The 15,299-nt window shown below is 45.9% G+C and overlaps 1 protein-coding gene across 1 annotated transcript in view; it reads right to left on the bottom strand.

Annotated features, from left to right (window-relative positions):
- The window catches only part of Rnf145 (ring finger protein 145), a 44,375-nt gene extending 34,354 nt beyond the window's left edge, over positions 1-10,021 (bottom strand). Inside the window, exons 1-2 of the mRNA NM_001105778.3 lie at positions 9,735-10,021; positions 4,657-4,872 (exon numbers count right to left, since the gene is read on the bottom strand). Of these exons, the coding sequence (NP_001099248.1) occupies positions 4,657-4,840 (184 nt within the window). The 5' untranslated portion in view covers positions 4,841-4,872; positions 9,735-10,021. The remainder of the gene's footprint in view (positions 1-4,656; positions 4,873-9,734) is intronic.
- Positions 10,022-15,299: the final 5,278 nt, after the last annotated feature.

Below are 15,299 nucleotides of genomic sequence, written 5' to 3'. Positions count from 1 at the left end.
AGGGAAGGGAAGGGAAGGGAAGGGAAGGGAAGGGAAGGGAAGAGAAGAGAAGAGAAGAGAAGAGAAGAGAAGAGAAGAGAAGAGAAGAGAAGAGAAGGAGTCATAAAGAATAGAGAAGACAAAGACGTTAGACAAAGACCTGGGGCAGGAAATATTTGTAAGTTTTATTGTCAAAGCAGCAGCTTGGGTATGGTTGGCGGTCAGCTCTGAAAAACATATTTAAGCAGATCTAAGTGTTGCTCTCTGCATGAGTGGTTAAAAATACAGAAGTGGAGGTGGCCGTGAACTTTCTAGCTTAGGTAATCAAGAGGACGGATCTGCTACCAAGAGAGTAAACACAGGAGGAAGAAGAAGTCTGACATGAAGTAAAGTGTGAGTGCAGTGGCTGGTGGCGAGGTAATTAATGTCCAGGGTAGTCACATGAAGCCATCTAGCAGGTGGTTAGAGGTGAGCTCCCTGAAGACCAAGTGCCTGCAGAAACGAAGAGATAATGACAGCCCACGTGACCAGACAGGAGCTCATGATCTCTACAAGAGAGGGCCTCAGTGCAGCAGACGAAGCATGGTAGACTGCAAACGACTGACTGCTCATGGTCGCAGAGGGGACACTAGCTCCATCCAGAGGTGGTCCAGAGGCCTGAACAGAAACAGCTGTGAGCTCAAAACTGTGAGCGATCCCCCCAACCACCAAAGCTGACAATGGAGCACAAACACCTAGGGAGTCTGAATCTGAACATGGCGGAGGCCCACACTGCTGAAGAAAGAGCACTGAGAGGTCAAGGCTAGCCTGAGCTATGTACTGAGGAGTAGTGCCTAGCAAGCCTGTGTCTGCCTCATACCAAGGAGTAGCTCCTATCAAGACTTTGTCTGTCTCAAAGAAGGAAGGTAGGAGGGAAGGTAGACCGGGGGGGGGTGGGGGGGTGGGGGGGGGCACTTGTTAGCTTTTACTGTGGATGTGACATAACCTAGAGTCACCGGGAAAGATGGAACCACAACTGAGGACTGCCTGGATCCCGTTGGCCCGTGTCTTTATCTGTGAGACAGTCTTGATTGAGGGTTAACGTGGGGGGCATAGCCCGCTAGGAGTGACACCATCCCCGGGCAGGCGAGCCTGGGCTCTATGAGAAAGCACGCTAAGCACGAGCCAGTGGCCAAGGCAGCGAGTAAGCAGTGTCCTCCATAACTTGGACTTCGGTTCCACCTTGGGTTCCAGCCTGACGTGGCTCAATAGTGGACCTGGAAGTGTTAGCTGAAACAAATCCTCATTTCCCAATTTGCTTTTGGTCAGTGTTTTAGTAAGAGAAAAAGCAAACAAGGGCAAAGCAAGGACCCGAGTTCTCAGGTTCCCAGGCTCAGTGCAAAACAACAGGTCATGCAGAGTGTGTGTGCGATGACCATACTAGTGCCATGGAGGCAGAAAGAGGCAGGGCCTGGGGTCAGTGACCAGCTGGCCTATCCTATTAGCCAGTTTGAAGCCAATGAGTCGCTGTTTTTCTTTTCTTTTTTTTTTTCGGAGCTGGGGACCGAACCCAGGGCCTTGCGGTTGCTAGGCAAGCGCTCTACCACTGAGCTAAATCCCCAACCCGAGTCGCTGTTTTTCTAAACCAAAAAAATCCTGAATATAGATAAGCTGCCCATGGTTTCACAGAAGAACATCCTTAATGGTATCATTTTACAGTAACAATGAAATGCAGTAAAATTTCCACAGGGTTCTTGTCTGAGGAGTGAAACTAGGTAATTAAACTCTCACAGAAAACCAATGAAAGAGCTATAATTTTGAATCTTGATGAGAACAGGATTGACAGTTATTTCAAATTGTGTCCTGCTTTTTGGAAAAAAAATTGATTTTCTAAAATCAAATTTTAAGAGGCTTCCTCTCCTAAGGGATGAAGGTGGGGAGAGAGAGGAGGAGGGAAGGAAGGGGGGAAGAAAAAGGAAACTAATAATAAAAGCACTGAGAAAGAAGAAAGAAGAAAGTAACCATCTCAGGCTATAGAACACCATCCAAGCCCTCAGTGAATAAAAGACAGGGTACTAACTGGACACAGGCACACAAGCCTAAAACAACAGGAGGATGTTTGGACTGGACCAGAGCATACAGAACTTAGTACACATCACTGAGGAAAAGAGGAGTTAAATTAATGCATATGCCTTAGAGTTGTCAAGAAGAAACTGTTCAACAACACACCATGGCCTAGGCAGAGAAGTTCCAAACAGAGCAAAGGGTTCAATGTAACCACAATAAATAAAACAGAACACAACACAACCCACCCTCCCACCCCCAGTTTTTCTGAGATTGGGACTCATTTAGTAGCTTGGATTGACATCAAACTTAGTTTCCTTCCTCCTAGGCCGACCAAGTGCTGTGATTCTAGACACACAACGTCATACCCAGCTCTAAACGCTTGAGAGTGAAGACTTATCGGGTGGGGGCAGGGGAACATTTAAGTAGAAGCTTACAGTTTGGCAGACTAGAATGTGCCAACATTAAAAATACAAAACAACACAAAACTGTATGTTCCCAGGTGTGATAAACATCTGTCAGGAGATTATTAGGGAAGTTGAAGCAGGGGGATGGTAGCTTTGATACAGCATCTGGGGGAAGCCTGGGCTACACAGTAAAACCCAGTCTCAACAACAACAACAAACAACACAAACACCTGCACACAGTAGTGATGTTGCCACATCAGCAAGTGAGAGCCAGGCTCTCGAGCCAGGCCCACTATGCCCATCACAGAGAAAAAGAAGATACATGTACTCATATTGACTTACACCCACACAGGATACCTTCTACACGAGGAAATAACAGCTACTCTGAGGCACTCAGGACTATATAAAGAACAGACAGGAGGGAAAGAAATAATTTTAACAAACACTTCTAAGGTTCTGATTTCTGACCACAAATGCAATTCTCTGACACTTGAGAATTTTTACAATGTATCTAGGAGTAAATGTTATAAAAGGAAGCATTAGATTACATAGTACTCTGACAGAGGCACCCTAGACAACAAAATGCCAGTTCACACAGAGGCTGTGTTCACCCTACCATGGACTTTACCTAACCACTGTATGTAAGAAGACTCAACTGAGTTCCTAAAGTCACAGGACAGAGTGGATTTCAATTGAATCAGAACCTATCCAACTTCTAAAATTAATGTTTCTACCTACGAGGCACTTGTCTTATAATAACTAGTCCTAACATTTTAGAGACAATAATGATAACAGGGCTTTTCTAAAACCACAGGTAAAACACGTCTCACATGAAAGCTAAAAAAATGTGCCATTCTCTGTTCAACACCTGACTGGAACTACTTTCCATACATAACTGGCTCACGTGGACAGTCTAAGGCTGAGCATTCCAGAGTCCCCGTCATTTTCCCACTGTGGTATCACACGAGAGAGATGAGCTCATGGTGCCTACATGCTCTGAATCTCCCTCGACTTACTTCTCCCCTAATGACTGATCTGGGATACTCTGACAGGCTTCTAAGGGCTAAGGTGTTGGGACTCAGAAACCCTTCTAAGGATAAAATGAAAATCTCAAGCAGAATAACTGTCTACCATTTTATAAAAAGATGTACTTTGTCGCTTTACAAATCCATTAACAAAATTGTCTCTATGTATAACACACCATTTAATCTGTGTTTCAATAGTTGCTAAGCTGAAAGCTAATCGAGTAGATTTTGTTTCATGCCTGAATATCCTGACTTTCTTTCTTTTTTTTTTTTTTTATTCTTTTTTTCGGAGCTGGGGACCAAACCCAGGGCCTTGAGCTTGCTAGGCAAGTGCTCTACCACTGAGCTAAATCCCCAACCCCATATCCTGACTTTCTTTAACCTCAAAACATACCAAGTCTTATATAAGATTATCTTTTTCTCAGGAAAAAACTATTACACACTAAAATTTCATTTAGTTGAAGCGAATATTATATTTGCAAGCGATTTTAATGCTTTATTTTGACTCGAGAATAGTAAGAAAGGCTAGAGATATGGCTCGGCAGTTGAGAGCACTGTCTCCACTTCCAGGAGACCCGGATCTCTGGTTCCTAGCACCCATATGACTGCTTATAACCATCTGTAACTCCAGTTCCAGGGGCTCCAACGGCCCCCTCTGGCCACGGTAGTCATTGCATGAATATGTTACACTTCTCTTCATCTAGACACACCCTCATACAACTATAAAATAATTTTTTACTAATAAGAAATACTGAATAAAAAAAAGTTTACTTTGCAATTCCTACTTAATCCCAAACCAGAAGAGGCCAGATTCCAGGAACAGTATCTCTCCCGTTTCACATTTCATCATATTAAAAGGAAAAATGTTTCCCCATGCCTTCCAATATTTAAGTCTAGCAAAATCGATCCTGCTTCCCTCTGGTTCTGGTTAGTCCTATAGGACGATGAGACAAAACTTGCAAATGCATCTATTAGCACAGTCAACTCCGTGTGCTAGAGGTTCGTTTTATCTAAATTAAAACATGGATGGAATGGCAACTAATCAAAAAGGCGCTATAAATACGGAAAGAGAACAGAGAGGGGCACGTGGGAGGGGTTAGAGGTAGGAAGGAGAAGGGATTAGATGTAACTCCAGAAACCCTTAGCGTATGAACGAAACAAAGTTGTCAGGAAGTCAGGAGCACGCGCATGCAGACACTTACCTACATAATGCATGTTAAGAGCCAAGTACTTGTACTGGAAGAGGGGGTTGTTGCTGAGGCTGCTCCTTTGGATCTGCTGGAAAAAGGAGCTGACGTCCCACCTGTACAGGACGTCCAGCAGCATGATGCTTGGCACCCTCAAGGCCACGTTCAACACTGCCTCCAGCTTCTCCTTTGCAGCCATGTTTGGTCTTTGATTGTTTCCTTGGAGCAGACCTAAAAAAAAAAAAAAAAAAAAAAAAAAAAAAATCAAAAGATGAAGGCTGTAAAGTGAAATCAGCACGGACCACCTTTTGAGAGCCTCCCAGGAATCTAACGCCCCCCCCCACGCCGTCCCGGAAACATCCTACTGTGTTTCCCTATTTATAATAAATGCATCAGAATGCTCACACTTTCAGATCTGCCCCAGTAGTGTGATTCGGACTAAACGTTCACACTTCAAAACTTAAAGAAGCCTCCGGCTCCAAATCTACCTGGCAACAAGAACGGCCCACGACAACGTTCTAACTTGTTCTAATTTGAAGAAAATACCCTCCCCGTGTAGTTATTTGAGAGGCAAAATCGTACATATTTACTAAATGAAAAAGCCTACAGTACTAATCAGAGTGTTTCAGTTCAGTTGTCTGCATCTGCCCTTGTCCTTGTTTGCTCAGAATTAAAACCGACGTACTAGGTATTCCTTTTGTTCCTTTTTACAGCTGCAGAGTTCAAACCCAGCACCCTGCCTCTGTGAAGAAAGCCTAGAGAGCCACACTCCCAACTGAATACTGAGCTTACAATGCAGAGAATGTTCGATGAAGACACAGGAATCATAACTTGCAATATTATTTTCTTTTTCTACACTTAGTTTTGAATCCTCAGAGTCTCTCTTTGAAGGAAAATGAAACTCATCAAATGCTTCCCTGGTACGGTGGCCGACTTGCATAGCCATGGGAGACGCCAAGCTCTGAGTCTGGAAGATCTTTGCTTAGACAGTACAATCATCAAGAAAATGGAAAGAACGGGGGCGGGGGGTTGCGGGGAGGAAGGAACTGGAAAGCAGTTATCGGGATCTTAGAGGACAATTTGATGAAATAGCTACAAATTCATCTGTGAAACGGCACAGGGCAAGCCCAAGTGGGCGAAGGATAGCTTTAAGAGTAAGGAGGCTTCTGGACTCTTGGCTCTGACAATATCCTTTTAAGAATTCTGCTGAGAAAGCTAAACACATTTCTAGCTTTGGCAGTAATTTCAGACATTACAGAAGTGAAAACATTTATTTGTGAAGGAAATTATAGTGACAGACTGCTGTTAGTTGAGTGTCAGTGTTCCCGTCCGACTCTGGAACTGTCAAACTCCCTAGCTCTGACACCCTGCACACCACTGAGAGGATATTAATGACCCTCTTGTCAATCATTCCCATAATGGTAATGTTGTCATATAGGTAAACACACTGCCAATAATATGCCATTGCTGTCAGACAAAGACTGCAATGACTCAAAATGAGTAAGAGCTTTTAATCATTTTCCTATATACAAAAAATATACCGTGGGACACGAACAGAGCAACTCTGTCCTGAGGAGAAACTATCACGAAGAATAACATCTCTATAACCAGCTTTGGCTGTAAACCATAGTCGAGAATTGTTGACTGAGGGGAAGCTCTTGCTACTATAGTCAACCATGTGAATCCACAAGGTCTGTATCTGTGCAGTCAATAATCTTGCCCTGAAAATATTGAAATGTTTGTTCTGAGTATGTACAGACTTTTCCTTGTCACTGATCTCTAAATGGTAAGGTATAAAAACTACCTATCTAGTTCATAGACTGCAGTAGGAGTTGTAAATAATCTAGAGATGCTTTGAACACGGGGAGTGGGTACAGGTGAGATGGCTCAGCAAACAGAGAGTCCTTGCTGCCATGCCTGGAAACCTGAGTTCGATCCCTAGAAGCTACACCATAGAAGGAAAGAACCAACTCCCAAAAGCTGTCCTGGGTCCCACCCCTAGGCCTCTGCTGAATGGCATTAATACAATTTAATAAAAGCATGCAGAAGGATGCTCATTAGCCGTATGCCATTTCTGAAAGGGACCCGAGCTTCTGCAGGTTTGGGTACCTAAGAGATGTCCCATAACCTAGAGGAAAACAACAGTAGGCAGCCTTAATACTGGAAAGTCACAATTTCTGCATATTCTAGAATCCAATATAAATCACTACTGCCATTTGTCTAACAAGCAAAACTGGGCATCACTGAGTTATTATTTGGGGTCAGTATTTATCTAATCTGGAACTTTCTTCTGTGTTTGATGTTACTTTTTAAATGAGGACAATTCCCATTTATTGTAGCTCTTAAAGAGAAAAAGTAGCACATACTCCTGTTGTGGAAATCTGGATGTGAATGTAGGTGGGGAAAAATGCCACCTAATCCTTAGAGGGATCATCTATATTACAAAAGAAACCCATTAGCCGAAAAGTGCATGTTCTGTGGGAATTCTCACCTACAGCTCCTGTCTCACAAGTAAAAGAAAAAAGAAACAGTGGGTTCCCAAAGCTACCAGTGCAGAAGAATGCCCAGAAACAAAGACCAACACAGTCACTCATGAGCCAAATGTCTGAGGGGACTGGAGTAGATGAAGTAGCCCACTTAAGAACAAATCTATTACCTATTCCATGGATCACTTATTTCTGGACCTGTTATAAGTCATTAGAAAGATGCCCCGTAGAAACATGTGGAGGAGACAAGCATTAGCAAAGCATAGTAACAGATAACCAACAATCCTAGACACAGGACAGCCAAAACAAAAGGTCTGGCACACCCAAGTGCAAATATATATACTTTCTGCACTATCTTACCTCTCCTGTGAGATCCAAACACTCCCTAGAGTTATAGAAAGAAACTGGAAATGAATGCTCCATCATGTCTCTGCAAGCAACATAAACTAAGGATGACTCAAACCCACTTTATAGAGCACCACAGCAAAAAAAAAAAAAAAAAAAAAAAAACCCGAAAGTTTTCATCCTGGAAACAGAAAAATTTTTCTTCCCAGAAACAGAAAGATTCAATAAATGCACCCAAACCCCAAACCATAGCTGTTTCAATAAATGCCTCTCCAAGACATGGAAACAATCTTTTGTATAATGTGCAGTTTATTATCGGGCTTGAGGGTTAGGAAACACAGATCCTCAGATAAAGAATCTTTGACAATAAGAAAAATAGAATGGCTGGGCTCTGCTGGAAAAACTATCTTAAATAAAAGAAAGAAAAGGTGGTATTACAAAAATAAAAGATAAAACTCCTTAACTACCTTTTTAAAAAGGCAAAGCAAAAATAAGAATAACACATAAAATTAGCGACAACTTAAATCGATAACATAGATGATTTAGGGTTGAAAGTCACACCTCTTTCCTCCTCTGAAAGGTAAACAAAAACCATCAACCTTTCCTTGCCGCCAGCAATTAAAACAAAATCTAAATCATCTAAAACCGATGCTAAGCTCTCTCTATTGGGATGCTGAGACCTTAAAAAAAAGAGAGACAAGAGAGGGCAAAGCTGGACCCTAAAATCCGAAGTAACTCCGCCCAGAAGGGAGAAACCAGGAAAGAGAACTTCCTTACATAAGCGTTGGCACACGTTTTAAATATAGCTAGTCCTCCCCACTCCCACTGTGTTGCTAGCTAACTTTGTATGTACTTGGTTTCCACAGAAACTACTAGCAATCCTGTGATTCCTCATCATCTCCGAAACCACATCCATGGATAAGAGTCCACACTTATGTGAAAAAGAGCCATCGTCCAACATAAGGGACCGGGACCGACAGAGAGAAGGAAAACAATGCTACCTCTGCCATTGGACGCTCAGCCTGGGTCACGACTGCAGCACCGACAGCTCATCCTTTTGGGTCTGGTTCAAGATTCACAAAACTGCACACTCGGTATTTTATAAAATAAAGACACACACACACACACACACACACACACACGGCCTCTACGCACCACCCCCCTTCCTTTCAGACTAGTTTCCTGTTTACTGCAGACAGTGATGCAAAGCCATCCATTAATCTTTGATGCCTTCCCACTGCAAAGGCCCCTTCCCCCGCCCCATCTCACTCTCTCCCCGCACCTCCCCCCACCCCGCCTGCTTTTCTCAGATACATTTGAACTATAGTAACCCCAAGCCAGCTCGCCGCAAACTGGCAGCAAGCACAGCACAGCAGCAAGGCACGGACGCAGCAACCCCAAGGCTAGGGGATTACGTGGAGCAGAAACTCTGCCAGGAAGAGAGGCCCGGGTGCTCCCTGCCTCAACTAAGGGTGCTGGCTCTACCGCGCCACACAACGAAAGGCGCGCTTACAAGAGTCGAGCCAAGTTCCTAAGCCCCAGATAGAATGGGGGTTAACTCCACAAGGGTCCTAGGGTGGGAAAGCAGTGCTGGAGAGGGCGAACCCAGGGATGGCGAACGGGAAAAGGAACACAGTAAGAAAGAGCAGCTCGAGGTTGAAGAGTGACACACCGCACGCTAAGCCAGGGGTCCCCCTAACTCGATGGGCTTGGCAGCTCTTTCTGAACCCCGCAACCTGCACTGCCTGCACATGGTTAGGCTGAGTTTATGGGCTGCGAGGTGGGGAGACGCCAGGAAAGAGGGAGGAAGCTTGAATGCAAAGAGTGAACAAAAACGCAAAAGAGGGAAAGTTAGAAATGCAAACCTGAGCAAAGGAACCCGGACTGGGCACCTCTGCGAGACAGACCGGGAAAGGCCTTGCAACAGGGGTACTGGAGAGCAGAGAGGGGCGAGCCCCAGTGAGGGCATCTCAGGAATGTGAGGGTTCTCTCCCTCTCCCGGCGCGGGAGAGAGGAAGGATGGAGGGTGCTGAAGAGGCAAGCCGAGGCCCCGGGAACCACTATGAGGCTCTGCGAGGAGGTCGCAGGAGACCGACTGCTGCTCAGGGGTGGGCGGGAGGGCGAGGTGCGGGGGGGCGGGGGGGACCAGGCCCCGGCCAAGATCGGGAGGAGGAGGGGGCGCGGCGGGGAGGAGCGAGGGTGGGGGAGGGGAAGCGCAGTGGGCAGCAGGCCTGCGGGATGCTCCCGGCTGACCGCAGTCACCTGGAGCCGCAGCCTCCCTGCCTGCGGGGCGGCACTGGGGATGGCGGTGTTCGCTGCTGCCCGGTTCCGATTCCCGCCCCTCCGGTGAGATCTTCGGTTCCGACGGCGGGGGGCCCGGTATGCGCGGCTTACAGCGGCGGCTCTCCCGCGTCCGGCCTCGGCTGCGGCGTCTCGGGAGGCAGAGGCAGCGGAAGCGGCCCGAGCCGTGAGGTCACCATCCTCCGCGGCGACAAAGGCGCTCCCGGGCCGAGCGCCGGCACCAGCGCCCGGCGGCCGCCATGGCCTGGTCCCCGCGCTCCGGCTCCGCCCCCCGCGCTCTGCGGCGACCGCCGGCTCGCGCACTCTGCGCCTGCGCGCGAGCTCGCCATCGCCCGGCCCCCGTGCGCCCACGCTCACTCACAATCGCGCACGGCGGGATCTTCCCGCACCGCCTCCGGTGAGTGGGCCCGAGACGCCGGTTTCTCTCTGGGGCTGGTCCGGGAGACTATTCCGAGAAAGGATGAGGTGACACCCGGACATGCACTGTGACCCCAGCCATTCTGACACGTGTTCGCGCTCACTCCGCAGACACCACGAGCCGCACGCGCCCACACCCACACTCACCTGCTGGGACCACGTGGGACAATGTGAAAGGCTGGTCCCTGCCGCGTGCAAACCCAGAGCAATTTTTAACTCTCTCCTTGACTAGACTAATACTCGTCTTCAGGGCATCGTGGACTACGAAGAGTAAAAAGGTCGGAAGATGGATGAGTGAATGGTTTGGAATTGCTCCCCGGGACTATATCCCGAGTCCTTCGTTTGGTGCAAATGATTAACTACCCTATGAAAAGAAATGGTGTAAATGGATTTGTCATTTCTTTTGGTTCAAGGTTCAAAACACGTTAGTGTGCACACACCCTCTCCCTGACATCCAGGAAACCCTTTTGTTCTGCTCTAGTCTCCTAATATTGTGGCACACTTCTGCCGTATTTTAAAATGTTAAAAAAAAAATTCTTTTAGAGCAGAAACAGTTCCAATAGTATAAGGTCCCAAACTTGCTGTGCGTATTATTCATCTGAGAACTTACGCTGGTCTTTGCAGGAATCTATTAGTATGTTCGTCTGTATTACCACACCTTCTGCAATGTGCTCTGTTGTTCCTGGAGTTTTTAGTCCCTGGAGAATCAGTTGCCACTAGAAACTAGTGTGGCCTTTCATTAGGCAGTGCCTAGGTAACAGAAGATGAACACCAAGTTATTTGTAAGGCATTGCGACCATTCTGGTTCATTCGGAAACTTGCCAAGAGCCTCCACCTTACAAGCTGTACAAGACAAAATGAGTATTCTCGATGTTTGTGGGTGTCTGTCCACTGCTTATGACACACACACACACACACACACACACACACACACACACACACACACACACACAATTCTGAACCTCTGGGCCTCCCCTGCTATGAAATTGTAAACACAACCTCTACATATAGACAATGTCATCGGAGTAGGAGAGATGGCTTAGCTCTTAAGAGCACTTTCTCTTCTTCCAGAAAAGGGTTCGATTCTCAGCACCCAGGTGTAGCTGTTAACTCCAGTCCCAGAGGATCTGACGCCCTCTTTTGGTCCCCACGAGCACTACAAGCATGTGGTGCACAGACATAGCCGCAGACAAAACACCCATACATGGAAAATAAATTATATAGAGAGAGGGAGAGGAGGAGGAGGAGGGGGGGGAGAGGGAGAAGGAGAGAGAGTCAATGCCATCTTGGAGTAAAATTCACATCTCTTCCCTTCCATCGTGTCTTAGCTTCTTTCCCTGTGATTGGCATAAAACCTGGACAGAATTTATGGGAGAATGGATTTCTTTCAGCTCAATGTTTAACGCACAATCCCTCGTGGGGCAGGTTAAGGCAGCAGGAACTCGGAAGGGCTTGTCACTTCATCTATAGTTAAGAAGCAGAGAGGGGTGTGAATACACGCTTGCTACTGCTCAGTGCCTCACGCCCCTCACTCCTAGGCAGTCCTGGATGCTCTATCCAAGGAATGGCATCACACTAAACTAAACAAGGCCCTCCACAGCCATGGTCCCATGTGACTCTAGTTTTCATTTTAATAGTAACTGCCATGTACTAGGTTTATAGCAGGGTTTAAATGTTTCTGGGAATTCTGTTCATAACTCCTTATAACCGCCTTTGTTCTGATCCCTTAGGCCACTTTGGAACAACCATTAAACCTGCCACGTCACAGAGTGGTGGTTTCATGAGTCTGTATATAGCCTACTAAGTAAAAATCCACACTGGCTAATGGTTGCAATAGGAGCAAGGTGCCTATGCTAGCAACAGCTTCCTTGGCTTTTACTCTCCAAGTTTCACTACCGGCTGAGGCAGGAAAATAAGTAGCCAAAAACACATGAAAAAGAATTCAAAATGCATATAACACTAAACTTGAGTCGGTCACCTTTATTCGTCTCCGATAAAATTGCAGAATTTCGACAGTACTTTACTGTTTCCTTAGATTTGTGCTTTGCCCTGGTGGAAGGGAGGCCTGCCTCAGCCCTTTGCCCTTCTTTGTCTTTTCAAAGAAGAAAGAAAATGGCTTCAAAGCGTAAGGACTCCGCCATAAGTACCCTGGACATGTAAAAGCAAGAACGAATCACGGGTCCTTTTACCTTTTGAGTTGTCCAGGAGTGGCTTGTAAATGCTGAAGTTCAAAACAGCGTGTGAAGAAAATTGCTCTGGTAATGAAAGGGTTACTGCAGGAACCTTGCTGCTAATCCAGTTTGGGGAAGGCTCCAGAAGCTGCTAAGTAAATCAAACTGAAAAGAAAATCCCAGAGGCAAGAAAAAGAACCCAGCTGGGATTGGAGAGAGGGTCACGCGAGTCAAAGAGCAGAGTCATAGAGTAAGTACCTCCTGGAAAGAGTCACTCAGCCACCCAAATCAGGAAAACCAGGAACTGCGTTTATCGGAACAAACTTAAGGAAATGCCCAAATGCCACAACTTGTTCATAAAGGGAACCGGCCTGGGAGCTAAGGGGAATGGGAAGGTTCTAAAGCTATGTCCACTTAGGAATGCATCTGGCTGCCAGGGAAAAGTCAGTGTGCCAAGCCTTGTGGTATTTGTTGCGGTTCTAGCTATTCTGAAAGACTAGCTCCCGAATTCTTTATAGAGCCAACTCCTGGTACTAAACAGAAATGGGCTTCTGTGGTAGATCTACAGGTAACTGATGACCAGTTCAGTGGGCACTGCTTTCTCAATCCAGAGTTGAGATCTCCTAGCACAGATTTCACATGGTAAAGCCAACCCCCAAAGACCCTGGGTAGCCAACGGTGAGAATTTAAGAAGAAGGAAATGTTTCATGTGTTCATTTATTCTTATGTTACTATTTTCTGAATATTTAGAAGTCTTTTCTGCCCAGTTCAAATTATTGTGCAGTCAACTTTGAGAATTTAAAAGGCCTAGGAAGATAGCTCAGCGGGCAGGAGGCTTGCTCTGCAAAGGATCTGAATTTGGATTCTCCAATACCCAATAAAAAGCCAGCCATAGCTGAACATGCACGCCTGTTCCCTAAAACCGAGCGGCAGAGACAAGTGAATCCCAAAAGCTTGCCAATCACCCAGCCTAGACAAATGAGAGACAAAAGAGAACTGAAAACCTCCTTTGTGGTCTGCATCGTTCACTCCCATATGATCAGACAAGCACACTCACCTGTATAACACACGTGTGCCACACACACCACATGCTCACTCACTAATCACCTGCCTAAATTAGAAGTCTACTAGGTTCCCATTCTAGTTAACTGTCCCCCATGGTTTCATTCTGAAAGTTAACTTAAGGGAAGTGTGGTGGTTTGAATGAGAATGACCTCCACAGGCTCATAGATTTGAGTGCTTGGTCACCAGTGGCACTATTTGAAAGGATCAGGAGGTGTGGCCTTGTAGGAGGCGTCACTGAGGGTATCCTTTGAGATCTCAAAAGCCCAGGATTTCCTCTCTGCCTCAGGGTCAGGATATAGAACTCTCGGCTATTGCTCTAGCATCTGCCTGCCTGCTGCCTTGCTTACCACCATGATGAAAATGGACTAAATCTCTGAAACTGTAAGCCATTCCCAATTAACTATTTGTCTCTGTAAGAGTTGCCATGGTCATGGTGTCTCTTCACAGCAACAGAACACTGACTAATGCTGACATTTGGTCTGGTGCCGCTGTGTATTCAAATGCTAAACACTAGCTCACAAGATAGGGTTTCCCCCCATACCCCGATGAGCTGAGGTGAGCATACACCAGGTGATGCTATCTAAATTTTGCTCCCCAATTTAAAATGATTGGTTAACTAAAGTGACCACAGCTAATTACTGGGGAGCATAGAAGAGGTAGGGTTTTAGTTACCTGGCTACGGGGGTCTCAGGTAGAGGCCATGAGAAAAAGAGGAGGAGAAGAGAGTGAAGGAGAGGGAGAGAACAAGAGGTCTCTATTAGCGGTGATGGACCAGGAGTGAAATGTCCCCCTCCCCCTCCAGGACAGATGGCTGGAGCAGAAGTCGCCCTCGAAAGATTCAAACAGCCAGTATTTGGGTACTGGAGCTGGGAAGTAGACAGCCTAGCATTAGAAATACAGATCAGGGCTAATCCCCCAGTAATTGTGCAAGAGCTGATTAAATAAATCCACAGACCTCTGCCTCGGTTACTGGGGGATGGGGAGGGGGGAGCCTAGCCACGTCATATTAATAACTAATAGAGTTTATTAAAATCCATTTACAGACTAAGGGAGATTGTTTCCTTTTTTTTTTCTTTTACTTGTGACAACTGAATTCACGAACCGTTGAGTCTATCGAAATGCTCCCATTCAGTGTTTTTTGATTGTTTTTTTTTTAATTATTCTGAGTTATACAACCATCACTACAATCAGTTTTAGGACATTTCATCATAACCTCAGGGGAGCAGTATCATTAACAGTCGCTCTAAGCCCTTCTTAGCTCAGAGCAATCAGGAATCCTCTGTCTTCACCTGCTCTCTGCTTTTCATACCAGTAGCATAAAGGGAAGCAGTATTTGGTGGGGCACAGGTCTGGCTAATTGCATTCAGCATAGAATTTTCAAAGAAACAAGGCGGGGTTTGTCTTTTCCAGGTACGAGTTTGCTAGTTAATTACCCAATACTACGTGGTCAGCCCTAAAGACATAAATGCAAGCAATGCTAAATGGAACCAGCAGGTTGCATTTATTTATTTGTTTGTTTGTTTGTTTGTTTATGCATTTGTATATATGTAGCAATAACAAAGGAAAAGAGGCCACGAATGTGAGAAGGGTTGGAAGGGAGAAAGAGAAGGGGGTAAACAACGTGATTATGTTTTATTTTTAAAATGAATGATGAACAAGTAAACAACAACAGAAAACAGCAGGACATGGCCGCATATCACAGCGCTATGGAGGCAGAGACATCAAATCCCAGGGACCCACTGGCCAGTTAACCTAGCCTACTCGGAAAATTCTAGGCCAAATAATAAATAGGGATTGGAAATGAGGAGTAAGGCTTGGGGTTGGTGGTTCTCTGTCCTGGACACGTGTGCTCTTGTGTACCAAAACACACAAG

This window comes from Rattus norvegicus, chromosome 10, assembly GCF_036323735.1.
Source record: "Rattus norvegicus strain BN/NHsdMcwi chromosome 10, GRCr8, whole genome shotgun sequence".
Taxonomy (NCBI): Eukaryota; Metazoa; Chordata; class Mammalia; order Rodentia; family Muridae; genus Rattus; species Rattus norvegicus.
The sequence above is the reverse complement of the archived record's forward strand: the minus strand, read 5'-3'. Positions and strand labels throughout refer to the sequence as shown.